General features: G+C 53.5%; 6 protein-coding genes and 1 non-coding gene across 7 annotated transcripts; 2 read left to right on the forward strand and 5 right to left on the reverse strand.

Annotated features, from left to right (window-relative positions):
- Window positions 1–290: 290 nt before the first annotated feature.
- On the reverse strand, window positions 291–378 carry SETTUDRAFT_t42. Its single transcript has one exon. It is a non-coding gene; the product is annotated as a tRNA-OTHER (tRNA).
- A 625-nt stretch (window positions 379–1,003) lies between these two features.
- Window positions 1,004–3,330, reverse strand: SETTUDRAFT_21548 (uncharacterized protein; the record flags this gene model as incomplete). The annotated part of the gene is made up of 7 exons (XM_008029834.1): window positions 1,004–1,310; window positions 1,364–2,211; window positions 2,261–2,314; window positions 2,368–2,591; window positions 2,645–3,087; window positions 3,137–3,238; window positions 3,299–3,330. The coding sequence occupies 7 exons, from the start codon at window positions 3,328–3,330 to the stop codon at window positions 1,004–1,006; spliced, it is 2,010 nt and encodes a 669-aa protein (XP_008028025.1).
- Window positions 3,331–6,570: 3,240 nt separating this feature from the next.
- Window positions 6,571–7,743, reverse strand: SETTUDRAFT_21549 (uncharacterized protein; the record flags this gene model as incomplete). The annotated part of the gene is made up of 3 exons (XM_008029835.1): window positions 6,571–6,883; window positions 6,942–7,490; window positions 7,544–7,743. The coding sequence occupies 3 exons, from the start codon at window positions 7,741–7,743 to the stop codon at window positions 6,571–6,573; spliced, it is 1,062 nt and encodes a 353-aa protein (XP_008028026.1).
- A 922-nt stretch (window positions 7,744–8,665) lies between these two features.
- SETTUDRAFT_21550 (uncharacterized protein) lies at window positions 8,666–8,977 on the reverse strand (the record flags this gene model as incomplete). Its single annotated transcript, XM_008029836.1, has 2 exons — window positions 8,666–8,749; window positions 8,810–8,977. The coding sequence occupies 2 exons, from the start codon at window positions 8,975–8,977 to the stop codon at window positions 8,666–8,668; spliced, it is 252 nt and encodes an 83-aa protein (XP_008028027.1).
- A 42-nt stretch (window positions 8,978–9,019) lies between these two features.
- On the forward strand, window positions 9,020–10,358 carry SETTUDRAFT_21551 (uncharacterized protein; the record flags this gene model as incomplete). The annotated part of the gene is made up of 4 exons (XM_008029837.1): window positions 9,020–9,067; window positions 9,146–9,635; window positions 9,684–10,150; window positions 10,209–10,358. The coding sequence occupies 4 exons, from the start codon at window positions 9,020–9,022 to the stop codon at window positions 10,356–10,358; spliced, it is 1,155 nt and encodes a 384-aa protein (XP_008028028.1).
- A 2,701-nt stretch (window positions 10,359–13,059) lies between these two features.
- On the forward strand, window positions 13,060–16,026 carry SETTUDRAFT_42870 (uncharacterized protein; the record flags this gene model as incomplete). Its single annotated transcript, XM_008029978.1, has 2 exons — window positions 13,060–15,843; window positions 15,905–16,026. The coding sequence occupies 2 exons, from the start codon at window positions 13,060–13,062 to the stop codon at window positions 16,004–16,006; spliced, it is 2,886 nt and encodes a 961-aa protein (XP_008028169.1). The 3' UTR covers window positions 16,007–16,026.
- Window positions 16,027–21,736: 5,710 nt separating this feature from the next.
- On the reverse strand, window positions 21,737–24,589 carry SETTUDRAFT_155481 (uncharacterized protein; the record flags this gene model as incomplete). The annotated part of the gene is made up of 2 exons (XM_008030368.1): window positions 21,737–23,582; window positions 23,706–24,589. The coding sequence occupies 2 exons, from the start codon at window positions 24,587–24,589 to the stop codon at window positions 21,737–21,739; spliced, it is 2,730 nt and encodes a 909-aa protein (XP_008028559.1).
- Window positions 24,590–25,403: the final 814 nt, after the last annotated feature.

Below are 25,403 nucleotides of genomic sequence, written 5' to 3' on the forward strand. Positions count from 1 at the left end.
AGTTTAACGTCCTTTCTCAGCCCAAAGGGCTATATAAGACGTGCAGGCTTAAGGCCTGCAAGTAACTACGTAGGCTAGAATTTAATCTAGGTACAAATTGAGTAGGTACAATGTAGGGGGTTATCTAAATGAAGGTGAGGCTCGTAGCCTAGTAGTTTTTTAGTGAGTAACTCTCTCAGATCTTTCACTTTAAATGAGTCTTCCTCTCAAGTTTTAACGAGTAACTCTCTCAGTCGAATAGGTAGTTTAATGAGTAACTCTCTCATGTGGGTGGACCATAAATATGGTTGTGAGGGGAGAAGGATTCGAACCTTCGATCTTTGCTGACGTGAGACAGCAGAAAATTTTCCAGGCGCTCCACCACTGCGCCATCCCCCCGAGGCAATTACTTAGATGGGCAGGTTGCTGGGTTTGCGCGTCTTGGACATCCGAGCGCGCATGTGAGAGAGAGGGAGAGGGAGGGCGATAGCGGCAGGTTTGATTCCGGGGTTCGGCGCTGTTTCTTTTTTTTTTGGTGTTTGGGTTATAGAGCTGTTGGAGGGTTATGATGTGTTAGTCAGTGTAAGTAAGGGTTTTTTTTTTCTCTCTCTCCTTGCTATGTGGTTTGCTTGAGGATGTGTGGTGTTTCTCTTGTCGAGTATCTACACGAATGGCATGGCCGGGGGAGGTATTGCGTTAAAGTGCTGTTTCGCCAGAAGGTACTTGTTGAATGGTGACTTGGTGACTGGCGCAAGCTTCATAGAGCTGGAAGTAACGTAGTCACAGCGAAAATACATGTCTCGGTCGAAACGCTAGAGATGCCGTCATCATTAGAGAGTATTAGAGAAAGTAGTATGCTAACCCCAGCCAGCAGAGGGTATATCGCAGAAGAACGACCTTGTACCTGTCCCCCAACTCCTTACATTACCAATACCTTCATGAACCCATCATGGCTGCTCATAACCTCAGATCAATGCTACACCAAGCATACATTACCACGTCGAATCAAAGACTCGAGCAGCAATCACACCTGCTTCTCACCGCGAGGGGCCGCCTTGACGTATGCATCCGGCTTAGCTAGGCCCTTCTTCCGAAGAATATAAGTGTTCCACGCATAGCTCATCTGAGCTGTGACGCTGACCTGCGGGCGCTCATCTGCAAACTTGTACAGCTGAGGCTTAGACAGCCCCTTGCGGCGCAGGACGTACGTCTTGAACCACCATGGGAGATTCTGCACAGCCTGGTACTTCATATGCTTGCGAGTAGGAACGCCAAAGATGTAATCGAGTTCTTCGAGCGTGCGCTGCTTGGTCTCTGGGAGCCAGAGGAAACTAATCGGGTGTTAGTGATCCGCGCACCCGCCAAGTATATGTGGTTGACTTACATTATGATGAGAGCCACCACATTGAGTCCAGCATAGAAGCCGAAAACACCCTGAGGCTTCATCACCTTGAGCATCCTCGGCAACGTAAGCGCCAATACAGCCGCCCACCAATTATTCGTTGCAACTGCCCACGCCATGCCGACCTCGCGATGAGATAGCGGGAATACCTCAGCCGAGTACGTGAACGGAACGGGTCCCATGCCGGGGCTGTAAAAGGCGCCGAAGAGGTAGACAAAAAAGGCAATTAGACCCAGATGTGCCGAGCTGTCCCGAGGGATATAGTAGCACATGCCCGCTGCAAGCAGGGACCAGAACATATTGGGAAATGTGAACAGAAGCAGTCCCCGGCGCCCAAAGGTATCGATCGTCCACACGGCCGGCCATGCAAAGGTGAAGTTGACGAGACCGAATCCGAACGATGCAATCAGAGCTTCCTTGAGCGAAGCACCGCCTTCAGCGAAGATAGTGCCCGAGTAAAACGCTATTATGTTAATTCCGCACATTTGTTGCGCAATCATGACGATTCCAGAGGCCTGCGTGGCACGGCGGACACGCGGGATGGTGAAGAGCTCGATGAAGCGCGTGAAGAAGTTGGACTTGGGATTGATGCCCGCCTCGCGAATCACGACTTCCTCCTGCTCCAGCAAGCAGTGTGTGTAGTAGAGATCGTGCGCAGCCTGGAGAGGCGTGTTTCGTAAACGAAGGAAGGATCGATACGCCTTTGCGTACTTGCGCTTCTTCATCAGCCACCGAGGGCTCTCGGGGACAAACCAGATGCCGATTACGAGGGGTACCGCGGGGATGAAGGCAGAGCCGAATTGCAGACGCCAGGATATGTTTCCCGTGTTCTGTGCACATCAGCAATCATCCGATCAGTTGATGTCGGAAGAGACTTACCATGACAGCTAGGTTAGCCACGGTACCGAGAAAGATACCAAAAGCCGTCCATATCTGGTAGTATAGACATCAGTCAAGTCTTCTTTTGTTCTTCGATGTCAACATACCTGCCAGGACATTACGAGACCGCCTCGAACGCTAGCGGGGACATTTTCGGCCGAGAAGACAGGGACAGTAACTTCCTTCAGACCCATGCCGAAGCCTAGTAGCACACGACAGACTGCGAGCTGGCCCCATGTCTGGCTCAGGCCCATTCCAAAAGGAGCCAGGAGCGAGAAGATGGCAGCAATGAAGATGGTACCACGACGGCCGCACAAATCGTTGACGGGATCTTGCTAGTCAGTACGAAGAAAAAAGACAAAGTTGTGTTTTGGTAGTGCTCACCCGAAATCCAAGCGCAAAAGACGGCAATGGCAATGTACGGACACGCATTGATAAAGCCAATGATCCAGGCATTCTTCTCGCAGGTCCCGGCCTGTTCGCACTGTGGTCCAGAGTCTGGGATACCGAGAGCCTGGCCAAAGGTCAAGTTTGCGCCATTGGATCCCGTCTGGTCCCAGCCCTGAATCGCTGCTGCAATCGAGTTGAGAATAATGGTGAAGTATAGTGTTCGGGGTAGCTTGAACCGATGGGTAATCTCTTCGCGGAGCGTGCTGCGATCGTTCTCGTCGAGCTCTTCCAGCTCTTCAAACAGAGCAGGAGACTGCGCGACGAGCGCGCCCTTGACAAGAAGCGGCTCTACGTCTTCCAATTGGTGCTCCTTGGCAAAGTCATGGACATTGGCTAGAAGCTGCTCCTTGGATATATCGACAAGCGGGTTGCGAATCCTAATGGTATGAGCACGACACGGAATCAATTGATCAATCGACCACTTACTCGCCCTCGACGTTGGCAGTGAGGCGTGCGACGCTCTCCCGGCGCTTCTGCTCATCGTCGAAGATGGAAGCTTTGCGCTCGCGGTGCTCGTCAACGACAGGCCTACAAGAAACATTAGTATAAAAGACGGAGCTTATCTTGATAAGATAGGAAAACACCTACTCAATCTTAATCTCCTTGTCAGGTTCCGCCATAATGGACGTGCGACAATCGAGCTTTTGGTTACAGTTGCAAAGTCCAGTCCCGCGGGGGCGGCGTTGTGCTTAATACGTGGAGAAGAGGGGGCACGAGTGAGAGCATTGCCAGCAATGACCAAGCGCAGGCCTTGATACTCGGGTGTCACAAGGGTTGAAAATCTGCACCTTCACTGCTTGTCAAACAGCTGCCTTGTCGCCCTTCCCCCTCCCCTCGCCCCGATGCAAGTTGGTTGACAATTCACTCATTGTTTTGCCCTTGGATCATGCGGCAGGCTGCAAATGGCCAATGGTACAGTCAAAAGACGGACAGGGCTGCGCAGGATGCATACACATACATGCCCAGCCGTGGTGAACGTCGGTGGCTTCTATGTCTAAGGTGGAGAAGGCGCCTCGGCGCTCACTTTTGTGCTGCGTGGGTATGCCTTGGCCAACGGTCTTTTGAGCCTTGTCCTTCTTAGCCAAGCTGCAGTCACACGAAAACCCACCGTGTCCGGATAATTTGGGCTTCGTCAAGGTATCGAGAGACTGCGCGCGAGTACTTGTTGCTCACGAAATGTAACAACTGGGTCCCAAACGTAACAACCTGGTCGTCTCGAAATGTCGGCGACTTGACAGCTGAGCCAAGCTCTTCCCAAAACAAAGAAATCCCTACGTAAACGGAGAAAGTAAGTGTATGTAATGCTACTCGCTAACGCTCATGGGACAGAATGTAACCCAAGACCTGATATTACGCGCGCCTTGGCCCTTCTCACCACCGATCTTGGAATCCTCGTGCAATCGGGCCACACAACCACCACACAGCAGCAGCAGCAACACGAACGGGGGCCCTGCAAAGGCCAAGAAGCAGTCCCAGCCCAACACGGGGCACAGAGTCATTGTGAAAGTAAAAAAAAAGAGTTACGAGCTATAGCACAACTTCAAACAAAGATGCATGCAAAACCACTCGCGTATGATTTTTCTTGCTTGCCGGGGGGGAGGGGGGGGGAGGACAAACTAGGTACTTACTTAGTGGAGCATGCAAGCAAGTCGGAAGCAAGAGTCAGAATCAGCCCACACCACACCAGCCCCCATCAGCCCATCCGCCTGCGTACACCGACACACGACAAAGGGGAGAAAACGGGCGGTAACTGTAACCTTGACTGGTACGTCAGATCATAGTGCAAGCCACAGAAACTAGTAAAACCTTCATATTGTATGTACTCTGTGCTTCTCTCCACTCGCTGAAGAAAACGTATAGCCATGTTAGGCAGGGAAGCAGGTACGCAATGTATATAATAGTATGCAAGACATAGCATGCCATGCCAAACGACAGGAAAGAAAAGAAGAAGAAGAAAAAAAGTATACCCATCCAACACCCGTTGCTAATAAGCCTTCCCTTCCCTTCCTCCCCGCGCATGCAAACGAAACCACGCGCAAGAAGCCCAGATAAATCAACAAAAGACGTACACAAAAAGGACCTCCATACATACATACATACATGCATACATACATACACACAGACAGACATGAATAAACTTCCACACTCCCCCGTCCCACCTCAACCTAACCGCCCACCATTAAGAAAGAAAGAAAGAAAGAAAGAAAGAAAGAAAGAAAGAAAGAAAGAGAGAAAAAAAAAAGAGAGAGACAGGGCTAAGTGTAATAAAAAAAACCCTCTCGCGCACAACTCCATCTCCCCATATCGCCCCATGTCTCTCCATATTTGCCTTTCTACCCACCCAACCCCCGCATTTCGCATATCCCCCTCCCCCTGTATCCCTACCCCTACCCTACATTACACGCACACACACACACACAGAGAGACATACACACAATATACTTATTCCAGCGGCCCTAGCTAGAAAAAAAAACCCCTTGGACTTTTACTTACGTACGTACGTACGTATGTACATACACACCCGACGTTATCCCAGCACGGCGAGTCGAATATTGCCCCCATGTCCTGTACTTACAGTACTGATCCCCATGTCTCATGTCTCATGGTCATGACCATAAACATGCCATTTTCCCAACTGAGTTTGTTCGGCGGGCAGCCAACAGCAAGTAAGTAATACTAGCAGCAGCAGCAGCAGCGCGTATGCAGCGCATGTGCGCCCTAGGATTGGAGCGGGCGGGGGGAAGGGGGGGGGGAGGCGCTTGAGCTAGAGCTAGAGCTAGAGTCTTAAGCTAGAGCTTGAGCATGATGGAAGAGAAGGAGGGGAGGCCGCGGGATGTGCAGCAAGGGTTCTTGGATCAGCTTAGCTTAGCTTAGCTTTGTTTTTGGTTGGTGTGTTTTTGACCTTGCACTTGTTCATGGGCAAGGGAGGGGTAAGTAAGGTCGAAGGGGGGGGGGAAGGGCAACGGTCGAGACCATTTGCTACATACGTACCCTGCAATCCACACCTGCAGCCTATCCTTTCCCGGTTGCTGTGCATGTGGCTTTTTTTTGACTCCCTGGTTTCTTGGCTGGCGAGGGGAGTGCATGGCCGGGGGAAGGGAGGGAGCGATGCTGCTGGTGACGGCGGTTGGTCATATAGACTGGGATTAGATTACGCGTGCGCGCGCTATACGCGGGCAAGTGTGGAAATATACAGCGTTGGCGTGCTTTTTGAACCTGCATAGTTGTTTTGTTCTACATTTGCTGTGATTGTATATCGGGATATCCTGCGTGAAGGCTTATCTAATTGCAGGGCTGAAAAAAAGGGTCGGCTGGCTGGCGGGCTAGCTGCTTGCTTGTTGATCTTGTTTTCCATCTACATACATGCATGTCTTGTCGTCATGGCGCCCAGCATTCGGCAACTCCGAGCTGTGTTTTTTTCTCGTATCGGCTGCATCCGTCTCTGGGTCCAGACTGCCCCTTGCGCTAACTCCTGATTCTTCGTTGCTCCGTCGCAAAAGTACCCTAGTGCTGGGTTTACGAATGATTTCAATGACTCTCTGGCGCACTCGCTGTGCTAGCGCGCTTGTTACAGACCTCGCGGAAAACACCAAATCGGACATGGTGCCTTTTCCACTTGAATGTCTACATGTCCTACAGCCTCGTTTGATCAACAAAGCCAAGTATCGTGTACGCACCTTGTTCCTCCAAATCGCTCACATTCCCAGTGAAGCGTAGTCTTGCAGAAACTTCTTGGCCTTGGCAACTTCTTCATTCCACCGGCTCCCTTTAACTCGCGGCAACTGCTGTTTCCCACTTGATGTCATGACGCCTTTTGATCAATCAATCCTCTTGGAATTGTCATAATAAACCTGCACCTCCTAGTTGGCAGAGCCATGCATGGCCGTATCTCTTCCCTTGGCTCTCTCTGAAACATCTCCCATGGTATCTGCGGATCCAGCAAACGCCTGCTGGATTGGTGGACGGGGCTTGGCCGCAATGTCCAGCTCGGCGAATTTCGGTCGTACTTGGAAAATGTTCACGCGTGCGGCATTAAAGACTTGTTCAGAGGGCGGTATTGCAACGGCGAGGTTGGTGTTTTCGGTAAGGCGAGTGATAAAGAACATGAAGCGACCGGTTTTGATTTGCATCTCGGCAAAATTTGCACTGCCAGCCGGGATGTTGGTGTGTTTTCTGCGGCGACAGGTTAGTAGGATTCAAAGGGCGGCCGCAGGATAGGAAGGCTACATACGCCATGCTTTGCTTGTGTGTCTTGAGGATGCTCGAGATGCGTTCGAATCGGTCGGTAAAGGGATTGCCCTCCTCGGTGTGTCTCGTGACATGCGCTACAGTAAGACATGTTGTCCGCTCGTACAATATCAATTCCCTTGCATCAATCACCTCGGCAAGTTGCTCGAGCAAAGCCTCAATGGTGCCGGCATTTGGTATCAAGTAGTAAATGATCTTGGTCCAGGCTTTGTACAAGCTCTGGTCCCAAATACTTGTCGCAAAGAACTCGACCGTATCCTTGAAGCCCTCGCTCGCCTCCCGGATGTACTCGGCGCGCTCGTCGAACATGGCCTGGCGCAGGCGCGCTTGCACGAGATCCATCTTGTGTATGAGGCAAAAGACCTTGGCGCTGGGACTGCATTCGTGGAGGGCGCGGATGATATTTGAGTAGGAGACGACGTCGGCGGCAAACTCGCGGGATTCGATATCGAAGACAAAGATGAGAACGGCGACCGATCCAAAGACGTGGTTCCTAGACTGGTTGAGGTAGTTTTCGACGAAGCCATCTTGACTGCGCCCGGTCAGCTCGGCTCAGCTGGGCATGCCGTCTGGTGGTGCGCTCACCCTCCGCAATCCCAGAGGTTGAGCATCAGGTTGCCCATGAACTTGATGTTGCTGTGCTCGACGTCGATGGTCGCGCCCAGTCTACGCACGTCCTTGGCGACATAGTTGCTGAAGACGATGCTCCTCATTGACGACTTGCCGGCGCCGCTCTTGCCCATGAGCAGCACCTTGCGCTGCTTCTGGCGCTTGGCCGAATTCATCGTGGGCGTGGAGAGGGTTGATGATGCTGGGGCGATGCGCGAGCTAATTGGGCGCAGGGGTGGGCACAGCTAGACAAGCAAAGGCGAGAGCCGCGTCACGTCGCTGGCGGGAATGCGGATGGTTAGGGTGGTTGCTGGTTGTCTGGGGATGAAGATGACGTATCGCAAACAGCAATGGACGAGGGGGAGGCGTGGAGCTTTGACGCGACCTCTGCACGCTGCCGTGGCAGCACCTACCCTCCTCTGCTTGGCGGTGGTGGGGCACTTCCGTTCTCCACGATCTTCAGCACGCCCACACACACACACATGTGCATGCACACACATACATGCACACACACACGTGGGGACCTATAAAGGGTATCCTTGTATTAATAGCACAACGGCAACAGCGGCCAGAGCAGCCAGAGGCCAGTCACATGCAAGCGCGGGGCCGGCATCTCCCAAGCACCGCGTACGGTGCTGATGAATCAACGTCGCATGGATTGCAAATCAAATCAGATTGCTAATTGCAAATTGCACAATTGCAACGTCCCGCCCTTCAATAGGCCGGCTTGACTCCCCGGCGAATTGGTCAAATTTTTTTAGATTCCCAAATAGCCCCCTTGGTACCTCTCCAAGCATTACAACATAGGGAATGGGCAGTTCCGACTGCGGGGGAGTGTGTAAATAGCAACAAGATGTACATGTGGCTGACGCGGCCAAGCAGAACATATGAACAAAAAAAAATCTGTGCCACCAAATGCGACCGTCAAGATCGTGTATCATGAAATCCCATGCACTGGGCCATAATTAGAAGGTCCAGATCGCGGCGTGGGCGAGGGACTCTCACTCGGGATCGGGAGCGCGCTTCCGCTGCACGCGGTCCGTATGTAAAAGAAGTGAAGGAAAAGAAAAAAGCGGAACAATTGAAGAAAGGGGTATCTTAGAAAACAGTGCCGTCCGAGAGGATCATGATCGGCGGTTCTTTAGTGTTGGGCCGCGACACTTCGGCAATTTCTCGACCTCCCTGTTATGTCGAGTCAGCAGTGTCCTCGGTTGGTTTTTGTGGTGTCGCGCGAGAACTTACCTTCCAGCTCCCCGCTTCGAGCATCTGGGCCAGGGTCAGCTTGTCCGGCCCATTCAAGCGCAACAACTTGTTCACTTGTTCCAGCAGCTCGTCCAGCAGTCCCACCGTGACGGCGCGCCACTCGACAATGACATCGTCGTCGGCCGTGAACATGGGCACTACTTCCATGCTCGGCTGTCCTGTTTGTTGCTCAAGCACTTCACCGTCGACATGACCAAGTTTGGAGACGTCGCTAGCTTTGTCGTGTCCATAATCAAGGTGAGACTGCCTGCGCCCCCCCCCCCCCCAAACCGCTCGTCGAGACGCTGCTCTAACTCTCGGCCCCCCCCTGTCCAGCGCGACTATGCCCCCGACTACGCCGCAATCCCGCCCCACGGCAGATGGCAACACTTTGACGTTGGCGGCCGCCCGCGAATTGACCAGCTCATGGCCTCGTGGCCCTCGACCGTCGACAACCAGGAGCGCACGCGCCGCCTGCTCGACCTGTTCCTCGTTTCCGTCCTGCTCGACGCTGGCGCCGGCACCAAGTGGCAGTACAAGAGCAAGGAGTCGGGCAGAATCTACCGCCGCAGCGAGGGCCTCGCCGTGGCCAGCCTGGAGATGTTCAAGGCCGGCACCTTCAGCAGCGACCCCAGAGAGCCCTTCCAAGTGGACAGTGCGGGGCTGAAGAAGCTGGACGTCGCCACAGTAGCGCGTGGTCTGCAAGTGACGTCGTCGAACCCAATTGACGGCCTCGAGGGTCGCACCAGTCTGCTCCTCCGCCTCGGAGAAGCGCTGCAGAACCAAGAGGTCTTTGGCCTCGAGGCCCGCCCCGGAAACATGCTCGGTATGCGTATTTAGTCCCGTCGGCTGATGCTTGCACTAACATGGTCAGACTACCTCCTCTCCCACCCCACCACACAAGCATCGTCGGTTCCCATTATCCCTCTCCCCACCTTTTGGAACATGCTCATGGACAGCCTGACCCCCATCTGGCCCCCGTCGAGAACCCAGATTGACGGCGTGCCCATGGGCGACGCTTGGCCCTGTTCGGTCATGCCGTCGCATCCAACCCACCCCTGGGAAAACATTGTTCCGCTGCACAAGCTCACGCAATGGCTGGCCTATTCGCTCATGGTGCCCATGACCAAGCTGCTTCACGTCCACTTTGCCGGCGCCGAGCTGCTGACGGGACTGCCGGAATATCGAAACGGTGGTCTCTTCATCGACGTAGGCGTCTTGACCCTGAAGCCCGAGGATCAAGAGCGCGGGCTTGCGCAATATCAACGGAACGCGCTGGTTCTTCTTTGCCTTTTCCAGCACCAGCTTGGAGCGGTCGCGCACCGCATAGATGCTGCGCAGGTAGCCGGCGGGGTCGAGCGATGGATCGGGCGCCTTGGGCAGAGGCACGTCTGGAAAGCTGGTCGGGCGAGAGCCGTTTGGCGTGGGGCCAGGGGAGCGCAACGAGCCATTCGAACTGTTTGGGTGGCTGCCACTGGGCGAAACCTGGGGCTTGGAGCCCTTGCGGCCAAAGAGACGCATCGTGGGCAAGGCAAAACTCAAAAAATAAAACACAAAAAAAGGCGGGCGGGCGGAGGAGTGGACCTGGCGAGGATTGCTGGGGGAGAGTAGTAGGAAAGGCCGTCGAGGTGTGTTCGAGGTTGCTCCAAAGACGGCGATCGCCGCGCTTGTTGGCTGGGCGGGACCGTTACGGGGAGATCCCTGGACGAAGAAACCGGAAGCGACTGCTGTGGTGGAGCTTAAAGCGCAAGGGGATCCTCACGCGGGCTTGGAGGGGCTTGGGGGTTGGGGGTTTGGAGGGGGGGGGAGGGGGGAGTGGGCTGCGCGAGGTCCGCTGTCGAGGGCGTCGAGCAGCCAGCAGTCGCGGGCGTGGGCGGCGGGGTGGGCGAGGCAGAGGCGGTCGGGCGGGCGGGCGGGCGGTGGGCGAGGAGGGGGTTTGACGACTCCAAATAGGCGTGGCGAGTCTGGAGCGTCGCGACGCGTCGCCTCCTGGTGGTGAATTGAACAATAATGTATTTGGAGCGGCAGCATAGGCGGTGCCGTCGGGGGAGGAGGCCCCCCTGGCTCTTCCGTGTCGACAAGACGGCACCAGCGACGGCGCTAGCAGGGCCGCAATAAACCCTCGAGCATGTTGCGACCAGGCGGGCCAGGTACGGCTTGCAACTCTACCGAACGGTGCCTGTGCCCTACACCCGACGCGGACTACTGCTGCGCGACATGGGCGCTACGAGTAGCCGTCGGGGTAGTCGTGTCGTGGTCGCAGGACGGTAGTGTGGTGGTGGTAGTAGTAGTAGTCGTGGTCGTGGTAGTGGTCGTAGTCATAGTCATAGTCATAGGCATAGTATGGCAATCACACTATCCCCATCCATCATCATGACAATTCCCACCGCCGCCGCCGCCAACGACAACGACACCACGCCCACGACGCCCGCTCCCACGCCCACCACCACCACCACCACCACCGCCGCCAGTCCACGCCCGGCCGCCTCGCTGCGCTGCTGTGCTATGCTGTGCTTGCGCTCCACCCAATTTGTTCCGCTTGCGGCCTAGTACGGCGTTCGTGCCTGGCCCATGTACCGTTCGCTCCACGGTGCCTCTTCCTCCAGTACCGCCGAAGTCTCTGCGGGACACACGCCTGCTCCTTGCTCGAAGCGGTAAAGCAACACACGGCATCGGTCCTGGCCCCCTTTGGGCTAGCCACGGCCTGCACGCACACAGGTACCTGGCTATGTATGTACATATCCTCCACACACATGCTCGACGGCCGCTGTACACGTGCATGCCCGCCCGCCAGACGCCTGCCACGACGACGCCTACCACGACGACGCCTACCACGACGACGCCTACCACGACGACGCCCGACGACTAGCACCTGCTCGCCAAACCTTCGGCTTCTGTACGCTGCCACACAACTGACAGCGCCCGCATTACACTGTGTCGGCCTGCCCTGCGCCCCCCTGACTCATTATCCCATCACTTACATCGGGGAGACGCGGGAACCACGACTCTGCTACCGTGGCCGCGGGTTCGCGGCTCGGCAAATCCGCCATATTATCTGAGCGCCCAGTGTGGTCTGTCCTCGTCCCGTCAAGGCTCGAGCTGCCTGTTATGATCAGCCTAATAAGACGCCTCGATGCCACGGTCAAGCCGTGCCCGCCGCCGCCCTCGTCGTCGTGGTGCCCAACACAGCCACGCTCGCAAACACACACCGGGCACCGCACCAGCACCCTCTGCCCACAGCAGCCCGCCCACCCGCCCGCCACCGCGACCCTCTGCTGCTCCCACGCCCACGCCCACGCCCACTCCCCTTCACCTCGGCCAGCCCACTAGCCGCGCGCGGGGCCGGATACAGTGCCGCCTCCGAGTAATGGTCATCTGCCTGTCTTTCGGCCTGAGTCAGACGACACGCCCACGGCAGCCGAATCACGTCGATTCGATTCGCCGCTGGCGCTGCTGGGCGAGGGAAGCCTTGCAAAAGGCTCGCTCAGGGGCCTTGCAGTCGGGACAGTCCGTTCACGCCAGGACGTGCTGCGGTCCCCATCTCCGCGGTCGCGGTTCGACGCAGGCTTATGCTTACACTGACCAAATCTTAACCTGACAGCCGTGGTCCCAGGCTTGCTCGTGCCATTCGTGCGTTCGACCTGCCGCTTGTCTCACACTCGTCGACCCTGCACTCCACTTTCCATCGCGCGGTGCAAAGCTCGGGAGGACTGCTCGCTCCCATGCATTCCGCCCTGCCTCTGGGACCCGCTTGATGCAACCCCGGCTGTGCAACATCTCCCACGCCTTCACGTGCAACGTCTTTCTGGCCCTTGTGCCCCCGACCGCAGGGAAGCTTTTGGAGCCCTTGAGCCACGTATACTTGTGCGCACAGGGGCCGCCATGATCGTCTCTGCTGTTCTTCATCTTATTTTTGCACACCAATGCAACGCTCCCCAGCCAAACACCTGCTCCGAAAAGCACTGCTGCACCCCATGCGGCTCCGGTTGCAACGTAGAATGCATCGCCGTGGTTGCTTTTGCCGTCCAATTGACTTTGGGCTGCAACACTACCGAGGACCCTGCATGTGTCACGTGCCCCGGCGGTACCTGTGGCGCGAAGCGAGCAAGCGCGCCCGCCCGCCCATGTGCCCGCTGCTCAACTCTCCCCCAGCTTGACGTGTAATGCACCCCGCCCGCAACCATGATATGACTTTTTTGATTTCGATGCACATTCCCTGACACGTCTGTAACAACAACCACACCATCGCAATGGATGATTTAGCCGGCCTCGACTGGTCCCAGCCCGCCAAAAAGCCCGCCACCGCCAGCACCCCCGCCGCCCTCCCACCGTTCCGCCAAAGCCCCACGCCCCAGCTCTCTGGCAGATCAACCCCCCTCTCGACGCTTTCTGCACAGCCCTCCGGCCTGGGCGCAAGCCTCAGTGGCAACCAGCCCCTCAAAGCCCTCTCGAAGCCAGCAACCCCCGCCGGCGACAGCTTCGCGAGTCTCGTGTCCTCTAACAAGCCCAAAGACTCAACCAACAACCTTTCGCTACAGGAACGACAGAAGCAGATACAAGCCGAGAAGGCGAGACAGGAAGCTGAAAAACAAAAGCAATGGGAGACTGCGTTTGGAGGCGCCGATTCCAAGCATTGGGATACGTTGGGAGGGAACAGCACACAAGGGCCTGCAATAACTGCTGCCCCGCGCCTGTCAAACAACCCCTTCACCAACCAACGATTATCACAAACCATCAACAAGCCATTCGCCGGCTTGGACACCAGCTTGAGGCGGCCTGAGCCACCCTCGCCCGACGAAGCTGATTTGTTAGCAGCCTTCAACTCGGCTGCTCCTGTAGACGCGTCAAGTCATTTCCCCGTCCCTTCGCAAACCAGCGGTCGGAGCACGCCTGCATACAGTGCCAACGTTTCTCGAGGCAACACCCCCTTGCCGCCACCCGCTGTCAGCAACAATGCGCTCCTGGACGACGATGACGACGTGTTTGGTCTCAAGCAAATGGCCCAAAAATCGGCTTCGCCTGCACACCCACCTCCGGCAAACGATACCAACGACGACGACGATATACTAGGCCTGCTGGGTAAACCCGTCTCGGAGTTTCAGCACAAGGAGGAGCCTAAGCTGGCAGCCCGCGAGACAACGTCAGAAACCAGCCGCCGTCCTTCGCCAGGCCCCCAGAACGCGCACGACAAGGCCGTCGCCGAATTGGTGGACATGGGTTTTCCGGCAGAAAAGTCTGCAATTGCATTGGCTACTACAGAGTCTGGTCTAGACGTACAGGGTGCGGTAGGCTGGTTGCTGAACCAGGCACATGCGGAGGCGAAGCAACACACACAATCACAGAGCCGCGATCGATCACGTCACGAACACGATGATTTTGACGATTCATCAAGACGAGAAAGTAGCAGGCACAGCGGGCGGGCATCGTCGAGAGAGCCTCGCGCAGGTGGATCCAGGCCAGCTTGGATGCAAGATGATGGAGGCCGAAGTCGGTCTAGTTCGCGCAGGCAAGATGGTTACGGTCAAGAGAAGGATGTTACGCAAATGGCTTCGGAAATTGGCAACAACCTATTCAAGTCTGCAAATTCTCTCTGGAAGACGGGCCGCAAGCAAGTGCAAAAGGCCATGGCCGACTTTCAGCAAGAGAGTGATCCCAACATGCCGAAATGGATGCGTGATGCCCAGGCAGCAGAAGCCGCCCCTCGCTCAGGTAGACAGCAAAGAACTGATCAGGCCGCTACGGACGAGGCTATGATGCTGGAAGCTGGTGGTCGCCCCACCAGGTCTTCTCGGACGAACGAAATGCGCCAACACGCGGAGCCGCTGCCAGTTCGACAAAGGCGAGAGCAAGAGGCTGATCGAAGCGGCTACCCTGACCGCATGTCTTCTCAATCACCATCTCAACGACAACAAGCCCCCAAAGTGGACAAGCGACCCGCAGCCCGATTGACTCGTCAAGAGGTAGAAGAACAAAGTCCTCAGGCATATGTAAGCCCGGCACGTCGAAAAAAGGCCACCCCTCAACCGGAACAGCAAGTCGATCTTTTCTCTTCAGAGCCTGCACCGCCGGCGCAGGCTTCACGCCAACCAACATCGCCACAATCCAATAACCCCTTTTTCAAAGCAACCTCAAACGCAACAAGCCGACCTCCGGCACGCACACCAACACCGCCTAGACCCAAAGCTCCCCCACGACAGATCCCTCAAGTCTCGTCTTTGGCTCTCACTTCATCTTCGGCTGACCGGCAGAAAGGATCAGAAGCGTTCAAGCGTGGAGACTACTCGGCTGCCCACGATGCCTACTCGTCTGCGCTTACTCCCCTTCCACAGTCACATCCCGTGACTATCATCGTGCTGTGCAACCGCGCAATTACAAACATCAAGGTCGGCGACCCGAAAGCAGCCATTTCTGATGCAGACGCCGCATTGGCCATTATTGGAGCATCCAAAGGTGAAGGCGAGAAGATTGCTACGGGCGGTGCAGAAGGCGAAAAGGACATGAAGGAATTTTATGGCAAAGCACTTATGCGCAAGGCAGAAGCTCTTGAGAGCATGGAGAAGTGGGCCGAAGCACACGTGGTATGGAAAGAAGCTGTCCAAAACGGCGTGGGTGGTGCCGTTGCCATTTCAGGTCGTAATCGCTGTGAGAAGGCCGCAAATGGCAGCAGCAATAAACCTGCGGCAGCGAGTCGCCCACCTCCAGCTCGCAAGCCTGCAGCTCCTAAACCATCTGCAATGTCGGACCTCGGCGGTGCTTCTACAGCCGACTCGGAAGCCGTCAAACGTATGAAAGCCGCCAACGCCGCTGCAGAACGTGCAGACGACGAGAAGTTTGCTCTTACAGACCAAGTCGATGCCAAACTCATTGCATGGAAAGGTACAAAGGCGGACAATTTGCGAGCCTTGCTTGGTAGTCTGGACAAGGTACTCTGGGAAGATGCAGGCTGGAAGAAGGTCAACATGGGTGATCTGGTCATGCCAAACAAGGTCAAGATTATCTACATGAAGGCCATTGCCAAGGTGCATCCCGACAAGGTATGTTTTTACTAGTAGCGAGGAGTCAGTGAACCAGATATGCTAACCCATGAATGACTAGATTTCTCAAGACGCAACCACCGAGCAGAAGATGATTAGTGCAGCTGTCTTTGCAACGCTCAATGAGGCCTGGGACAAGTTCAAGGCGGATAACAATCTGTAGTCTGGATGAACATGATGGCTTGTTTTTTTTCTCTTCTTCTTTGCCGTCCGTCTTTATCTGTGCCACTTGATGTGTATCAGTGAAACTTGGATGTGAAACTTGATAAAAGTAATGAATTCGGAGAGAGAGAGAGAGAGAATACTTGTTCTACCAAGTCATTTCAACGTTCTAACGCATATATCAGTGAACCTGCATATGAAACTTGATCAAGTAATGCATCAAGAGAAATCATGTGTTCTCCCAAGCCATTCCAACATGTCAACCCTGCGGACTTGCACAATGCGAGCAGAGAGAGGGAAAAAAAATTTACCACAAAATGGAAGGGGGGGGGGGTCTTTTTTTCCTTCACGAAGCATGTCTACTTCGGATCTAACCTATACTCGATTCTAATGCCGCTGCTTGTGCTTTGTCACGCCATGTCTTGTCCTGTCCCGCCATATCTTGGTCGCTATTATACTGCTTATTGGTATTCATCGTGATGTTCATACTATGTACTGCATACATCTATCTATCTAGCTTGATGGACTAATTTGCTTCTCATATCGTATCGTATGAGTAAAAGACCTGGTTACATGCATTTTTTTTCGGCTTCATATGGGAATAATGCTGTTGGAAATAAGAGGGGGGTTAGTGGTGGATATTGGGGTAATGGGCAATGGGCAATGGGTACTGTGTATAGTGGCATATTCATTTATATGATTCCCTACTTTTTCGCGAATCAAGTCTGGTTATCAATTCTGATAAATTACATTGATAAAGTTGATCGGGCTCCCTTATCGCCTCCTGTTGCATTTGTATGGGTGCTGTATTTGTGTGCTTTGGTTTGAGGGATATGTGGGTGTGGGTTGGTTTGGAAAGGGGTGGATAGATGGTAGGGGAGTAGGTGGGAAGGATGAGTGTTTTGAATCGATGGATGGATAGATCTTGGGTATATTAAAAGCGCTCTCTTTTCTTTTGGTGGGGAAAGGGTTGAGTGGAGGAATAGAAGGGGAGGACGTAAGTGCAGGGAATTGATACAAGGCGGAGATGGACTATGGGGGGGGTTTTTTTTTCTCTTTCCACACGAATCAAAACTGTGTATCACTTTCAATAAAAGATAAAGATAAATCGACAAAGTTGAACAGGCTCGTATCACCCGCCAGGTTCACAAATAGTAGAGATGGACTATTCAGAAAGTGTTTTTTTGATGGGTATTTGACAGTGACAGCAGACTTCTAGAAAAAAAAGGTGAGCTGTGTTTTGAATGTATCCAGCTGTTCAAATAATCAAAAAGAGAGATACTAGGAATGCTACACCATGTTTATATCGTAGCAGTAGTACCTATCAACGTATTACCTGTCTAGACTAAGAGAGAGAGAGAAAGAGGGAGAAATACGTGAAACGGGGTTTTCCTCTAACGTGCAAATAGCAGACATGTTTGGGTTGAATGCGGGCAGCTGGGCAAAAGCTTCGCAGGAGGAAAGAGAAGTGTGTTGGTTTAATTCTGTTTACATAGTTATCTTTGCCTGGACAGAATTCACTTGAAGCCTAAGTATATTTGGACCTAAATCTCAACCACAACGTCCAGATTCTGTGGAATACGTGCTAAGTCTAACGCACACACACACACAGAGAGAGAGAGAGAGAGAGAGAGAGAGAATTTTAGATTCTACAACCTCAACTACACCCCATATACACAGATTCTCACAATCTTACATATTTAATCCTAACAAACTGAGTCATCTCTACAATAAGAAAAACAAAGACATGTAACGCATCAAACTATCAACCTAGCATTCTCCCTTCTCTTTTTCCTCCGTCTCATTCACTTACCTACCTACCTACCTACCTACCTTCTCCAAGACCCCAACATTTCCTCCTTTTCAGCGTACACACAACACCTAACCTAACCTAACCTAACCTAACCTACCTACCTGTCTAAGCAAATTCACGTTACATTACATTACATTACACAAGACATAAGACGCAGCCGCCACCACTGACAAGTCCTGCTAAGTTATGCAAGCAAACAATGCAGCATATCACTCCAAGTCCCACAAAGCTCAAGCTAGTACCAAAGCAGTGCGACTAGCGATTCATTCCACGAAGCGAGTAATGCGTCTACAATACGAAAGACAAAAAATAAGGTATGTGCTCGTCTATGTACGTACGCCTAAGCCTATCCTTTCGTATACATGTACAGAGTTTCGCAGGGGGAGGGGGGGAATTCCGCTGTATGTTGCTTACTTGTCTTGGACTACCTTGCCTTTACCTATCTAGCTAGCGGTCTGTGTGTGTTTCTTGATTTGTTTTCGCCTCGTTTTTTTCTCGCTTCGCTTTGCTTCACTAGTCAAACTGTGTAAACGACATTTCGGGTTGTTGGTATTTCTGTCAGTCAAGCATACACTACGAATGGCACTACGGATATCCGTCAACGCCATGGTTCGCACATACTACCGCAATAAGTACCCCTCCCGCTTGCGTGTTTCCCCTTGTTTTTTCGCCTCTCCGCTTCTCCCACGAACGACCGGACTAACTAGTCAGCTTGTGACTTCCCTTCGCTTAGGGTAGTTCGTGGGCTGGTTGGTTAGCTGGCTGACTGGCTGACTGACTGGCTGGTTGGTTTAGTGTATATTCAAGGGCAAGTAGACAAGCAGTCCAGAAACCGAAGACCTAGACCCAGAGACCGAGAGACCTAGACTCCTGTAGAACACACGTTACCTCGTGGCGTATCTCCGGACCCAGTGGCGCCTCTTCGTCTTGATCCGCCTCTACCTCTTATTGTTCGTTTATTTATTTATTTTTTCTGAAAATCCCTGCTTCTGATGCCATGGAGCGATGCACCTAGTGTAAGACTGAGTCGTCTTGTCTCGGTCCGATTTCGCAGTGGTAGTGGCAGCTAAGTACACCTACATGCCGGCTGAGCGAGAGGCCTGGCGGAGATACAAGCACACGGCCGCACGCGGCCGCGCGCTATGAAAGCGACTACGGTGATACTAGGCCTCCAGTGAAGGAAAACGGGTGTAAGCGAGGGGGGTGGGCTCTGGGGGAGGCGGACGCCAAGCGAATGTGGCTGCTGTGCTGTGCTGTGCTGTGCTATGCTATGCGATGTGATGTGATTGCTATAGGTGTACGGTATACTATTCCCGGCCAATGTGCGGATACGGTTGAGCGAAAAAGAAAAGAAAGGAGAAATGAGAGTGGAAGGCAAAAGGGGGGGTTGGAGGGAAAGGGACAAGTGGGTCCCAGAAACGTGGGATACTTGTCACACACAGACACTAAATTGCAGGTATATTTCTTTTTCCTTCTAGGGCTGTAAGAGACACGTTGTTTTATTAGCCTTTCTACACTAGGGCATGATGCTCATGCTCGTGCTTCTGCTCGGGTTGGTGGGGATGGGGAGAGGTGTGTGGTACTCGGCACTGTTTGCCACCGAATAGATGGGTACATACGTGGTACACGGTTACATGCGCAAAACATGGAATTCTCCGGTGTGAGCCATCAAGGCCAGAAAGAAAGCAAACAAGAAAAAGCGACGAAAGCAAACAAGCAAATACTCACCAGGTCGATTGTCCTACTCGCCAGAGAACATACCGAGATGCCGAACTAGGAAACAAAGTTTATCGAGTGCTTGCTGTCTCTGCCCAATAAAATGGATTCCAAAACTGTGATAGGATGAGGCGTAAATGATGAAGGTTTTGTTCAGTAGCGGGGAATTCGTATTTTGTTTTTGATCCTTAGCGGCAAGCGTTACGTTGGACTGGCGTTATTTTTCGGTAGTGGGATGTAGGCAGTGGCGGGCTAGAGGCTGGCTCCGGAAAAAGTACGTGAAATCGGTAATGGAGAATGGACAGAAGGGGGCCGCATTGACAACTTCGGTACCTTTGATCCTTCATTCGCTTAGCAAAACCTTGCTTGTGCTTCGCCCGGTGTGCTTTTCTCATCTGCCTTGGCCGATAGTCGCGTGGGAGGGCGAATCGGTGGCCGACGGTCAGTGGCGTAGTAGCGGTAGCAAGGGTGTCAAGCTGACTGAGTAGCAGTACACCTAGTTGCCTTGGTGCCTTCTTTTCTGGGAGTCACTGGCAGCAGCAGGTACTTCCGTGCCGTTTGCAGTGAATGCTTACAGGCCCATCAGATGAATCCGCGATAACGTTTGTGAAGTGTGTTTCCAAGGGGCTATCCAGCTCGTATCTGGTGGCCGCCCCCGGCCCAACAACGGACGCAAGCTCCGTTACGTATTAGGAGTTTAGTAGCGGTGCAAAGCAATGGGGTACCATCGTGATGTTCCCGGGAATCGGGTGCACTTCGGGGCCTTTGTGCGTAACGTGCCATGATGCGCGCTCAAGGCCAGTGCCGTCCCAAGCCTTTTAGTTTAGTTCCGAGCCCGTCGAGCTATCTTATCGGCGTTGTCCGTGTGAGTGCAAGTCAAAACACTCGGACTGGACGGTATCGAATGTGGAAGTGATGTGCTGCCGAGGACTTGTCGTCAGCCCCTTTCTTCACCTCTATCAGGATCGACGTGCAGGCGATTTGAGGGACGCGGGCCGGATGGCAATGCGTGTTCAACACAGATTTGCCAGCCGGTACTTGATTCGCGTGGCGCAGAGATCGTCCGGTAGACATGATGATTTCCAAAGCCACACACTGGTGCCATGCACGTGCTGAGCGCCATACCGGTACTTGAACAGGTAGCCATGTCGTCATGATCACCTACCTGACTGGACTCTGACGTTAGCTCTTTCATCATGCGTATACTAATCACTGAGTGTTGACGAATCCTGCATACCTTGGCAGTAGGCTGCTGCTGGCGCTGCTGGCACTGGCACTGGCACTGGCACTGATGTTGTTGACGCACTGGGCCCCAAGCGGACGAACTCAACGAGGGTGTGGTGCACGTTCATCAGTGTCTGTGGTCGCACAGTTTCCTGGTCTGAGCCGGAACCCCACATGGTTCAACCTTGCTTCGTGGGTTGCTTATTGCAGTCTCAGCATGCTCAGTACCACCCCACGCGCAAGGTACGGGTACTCACTTGTGCCCCATCAGCCGTGGTGTAACAATCCGAGAGCAAAACGTGCTGTGCCATGTGGCACCGCAGGCGCACTTGGTCATGCTGCTGTGCAAGAAGCTTGGGCACTGGCGCTTGACCCAGACCAAAGGCTCGCCGTCGTGTGGCTGATGTCAAAGAACGTAATGATTGACAGCTTGGACGTGCATTGCCGAATGATCCGACGTTCCAGTGATGCCGCAAGAGGACAGCTCTATTGAGAGGCTTCAAGTTGTTCTCTCATTGTAATACTCATACTAAGACTGTTCAATATTCCACTGCGAAGTGAATGAGAAATGGCGTCAAGCGTTACCAGTCGTTGCTTATTCATTCCCTTGAGACATAACAAACCCCTGTTGGTTCCTGACCATGCTCAGATATAGCAAACGCCTAAACGAGTCCTTAAATAGTGCGCGTAATGACTGTACAAGTAGAGAATAGCCGGATATTACAATTGTGTGAAACCGGCATCATGGTTGTTCGTTGCTGGCTGATACGCGTACGGGGCTGCCGTTTTGCGTATACAGATTCCCCAACCCATGCTGTTTGTATTCAAATTGAACACAAGAAGAAAGGTGATGGTGCATGAATATCCAAAACCAAAGCCTCCAGGCGATTCAAGTACAAAACCACCTTGCCGATAATGCCATTAAGACAACGCATATTCATGGCGGTTACACCATGACTGTTTGCGGCAAAGCAATTATTAACTCGCAAGCTGACCAACAACGCCAAACAATAACTGTTCCTCGGCCTTGTACAACAAATCATCGCTTCCAAAAGATGTCTGCAGACTGTTGTTCATCCTCCAGAAGTTGCCGTAGTTGCCACTCCTGACATTTTGTCCATCCTGCGCAGCAATTTCCGTTAGTTGCTTGACACGATGCGACACTGTTTTCTGTTGCGTCTTTGCCGATGCCCAAAAGCTTGCCAACTCATCGATGCACGAAACAGTAGTACTCAGTGTCTCGATCAAATTGGGCAGTGCGGAGATAAGGCCGGCAGACGTGAGCACGTCAACCGACAGCATAAGCGCATAGCCGGGGAATGGAGTCGAAAACATGAACTCTGATGCAACGGAAGCCGGAAGACGCTGCTGACGATTTACCAGGGCGAGCGTGTGCATCATGGAGAGAAAGCTGGATGCCATGCCGAGGGCCTGTTTTAGGTTTCGGCATATTTTTTCTGTCGGCAATGCGTGCACGCGGACGTGGCGATTCAGTCGAATAACAGCTGCCGAGTACAGAGCATGGATCGATATGAAGGTGCCTGCATATCCTTCAATGATACTTGCGTCGAGGTTTTGGGGGGTATAACGCAGTTTTTCGGGCAACAGGGCGTGCCAAGCGTCCAACTTCTCGTAGATTTTTGCATAAAACGTTTCATAATGTCGTTCATATCCAGTGTCGGGTCGCCGCGCAGCTCGACCAGTAAAGGTCAGTACCTCTCCCCACAGTGTTGAGACCACACACAAGTGGGCCATGTGACCCATAGCGGGGTTGGGTGCCGCTCGGTTGCTCAGAAGCTCCTCGTCAAAGAACGGGGCATCGCATGGAGTCGAGGTCTCATACATGCTATCCGGGCATGGAAGCCGGACAAAAGCATCCTCCGGATTAAGGACGAAAAAGGTTCCCCCGATGAAGCCGTTGTATCGCTGTTGGGGGGTCAATTCAACGGGTGTAGGGTCCTTGATGATGTCGCAACTTACATCCATCAGCAGTCCAGACCAAAAGGTACGACGGCAGCATTCTTCAAACGTCCGACGGTCGAACCCGTAATCCATATTGACATTGTTGTCAGCAAGGTCTTGGACACCGTCTTCGGCATTTAGTTTCAAGGCACTGACGGCGCGTAGAGCGGCGCCACAGTAGTCCCAGGCTTCCTGTGATTTGCCTTTGGCGAATAAATGAAGCGCGAGCAACAGCCGAGTCTGACACAGCTGCAAGGTAAATTTTCCGAAGCGCTTTTCTGCCGCATAGGACGCAACCGAAGCGAATCTTTTGCCCAGCGCTCGTCTCTCCGGATCTGTTGCGAAAATGGAGCCCATTGCCAGGATAGAATAGAGGAGCATCAGGTGGTCTTGATTCTTGTCACGGTTTGTTTCCACCCACCTCATAAAGGGCCGGCGTGGAAACATGCTGTACGTTGCACGGCCAGCATGGAGAAAATAGAGTTCCACCAGATCCATTGTAAGCCTCGGGTCGGTTTCGAAAGGGTCTTGTTCCCATTGCAGCGCAAGCTGGTCAGAGTACGAGCCGCGTCCAGGGTCCTCCATATGCTGGTCGTTTGCGGAGCCACTCCAATCAGAGTCGAAGGAATGCACCGACATGTCTCTCTTGTTCGCAATCGTGGTTGATCGAATTTTCCTTGGTCTGTAAGGCGTTCCGGTGTTCCAAGCGTCAAAAGGTTTTGATTGATCTCGTAGTTCTCCCAGAGTTTTTGTTCTGTCTGAACCTACTGCAGGGCTGAGCAGTTCAGATGACGGGTGCTTATATAGCGGAGCGGAGCTCGACGGAGAAATATCGCCAGACGTATTGCTCTGATTGATACCACTGGCGGCGGTTAGCATTTGTCACAAAGTGGTTCACGCATGAATAGTCGAGTGTGCAAGTCAATGCGCTGCAGCACCCGAACAGGAAGACGACGAAGATGTATGGACGGAAATAGCCACTTACCCTCTGCATACCCTTTGGGATTTGGCGCATTGGTGGCATTTGGGATATCCGGGTTCGCACTTGATCTTCTTTTCTCGGCAAGTCAAGCAAGCTTGTGCAAGTCGCTTACGAGGCTTCCCAGCCTTTGTGATGCCCCACGAGGGGTTGACTGCCTCGCCATCTATGATGGCTCGGCAGTAAGTGCCATCCTCGTAGACATAGCAAAGCCCTTCACCCGGTATGTCGCGCTGGCCAACGCATCGCGAGGCTTGTATCGGTGCGCGTGAAGAACCGTCTAATCGTCGCATTCTAACAGGCCTACTCGGATCGAAGCCTAGTTCTTGCTGGGCTGCCTGGGCCACGACTGCGCCCGCAGAATCAGACACTAATGAGGGCTGTCGACGTCCGTTGCCAGTCAGATCATGTGGCGAAGGGTGGACAAAACTTTCGCGGCAGTGAAGCTCTCCGCGGCTGACGCCGAAGCCAGAGCTGGATGTCGATGAAGCGGTGGATGGAGTAGCATTTGCGGCTGTGAAGGGTTGACGATGGTGATAGGGTGGCTGAGAGGGTAGAGAATTATGCTCTGGGTAACCATGGAAATGGCTGTCGTACTCATGCCGCCGTTTCAATGTCGGACTGGAAGACCCGTATCTCCCGCCATGTGGATGCGAGAGCTGAGCGCCCGCCGCGCTCGGTGGCGGATCGGAAGCCTTCTTGTCGAGTAGCTCTGGCTCCAAGAGCGTACGAAGACTGGGTAGTTTTTGGTTGCTACTGGCTTCTGAGGGACGAACCTGATGGCCAGGCGCAACGATTTCGGGTCGAGATGCTGAAGCATGATGCGTCGGGTACGAGTTGTATGAGGGCGGAGGACCTGAGTGTGATGGTATGCTAGCCGGGCGACTCATGTTGAGAAGCATAGTAGAAGATGTGTGGGGGGTTGATGTTCGGCTTTTGAAACTGGATAACTCCCACGGTGCACTCTCTCGATGGAGCACATTCAGGTATTTTTTTCGGGACAGCAGGAGCTATGGACGGCCTGTCGTCGTCGACGAGGGATTCAGGCACGGCTTCAGTGTGCGATACTGATGTAAACAAGGCATCAGCTAACAATCATCTGGTCGGGCGGACAGGGGTGTCGGGGCGAGGTTGAGGAGGTTGCCAGCGAACAAGACAGCAATTGCGGCGTGTGTGTGGGCCAGCACCGGAATATTTGCAGCGTGCTATTGCAGTTTGAGAAAACAAAATATACCAAAGAATCAACAGTCCGTGCAGGGCTGACGTCTGGAGATGGAGGTCCGCTCCTCCTGCTTCTTATGGACAGCAACCGACGCACAAAGCACCGGTGCAGGTCAAGAAGCGTGTGTAGGGGCGACACGGGAAGGACTTACAGACGCAGGGGTTGTGATATGCGGCGCAGACAGGCCTTGCGAGCGCAATCGACACCGAGCACACGGCGGACAATGCTTGGACTGCCTAGTCGCGAGGCAAAGGATAATATAGCAATAAATACGATAATACCGGGTAGCAGAGGCGGAGGTGGGCAGACGACAGCGGGACAGGAGCTCGGCCAGTAACGAGCTTACTAGGACGCCCTGGTAAGAACAGGTTCCGAAGGGAAGCGACCGCGGCTTCAAAGTAGGCCAGCTATCATCCCAGTGGCGTGCAGTGACGGACCGCCAGGGACATGGTCATGGAGCTCTCTGCTGTTTGAGACCCGAG

The sequence above is a fragment of the Exserohilum turcica genome (assembly GCF_000359705.1).
Source record: "Exserohilum turcica Et28A unplaced genomic scaffold SETTUscaffold_4, whole genome shotgun sequence".
NCBI classification, from domain to species: Eukaryota; Fungi; Ascomycota; class Dothideomycetes; order Pleosporales; family Pleosporaceae; genus Exserohilum; species Exserohilum turcicum.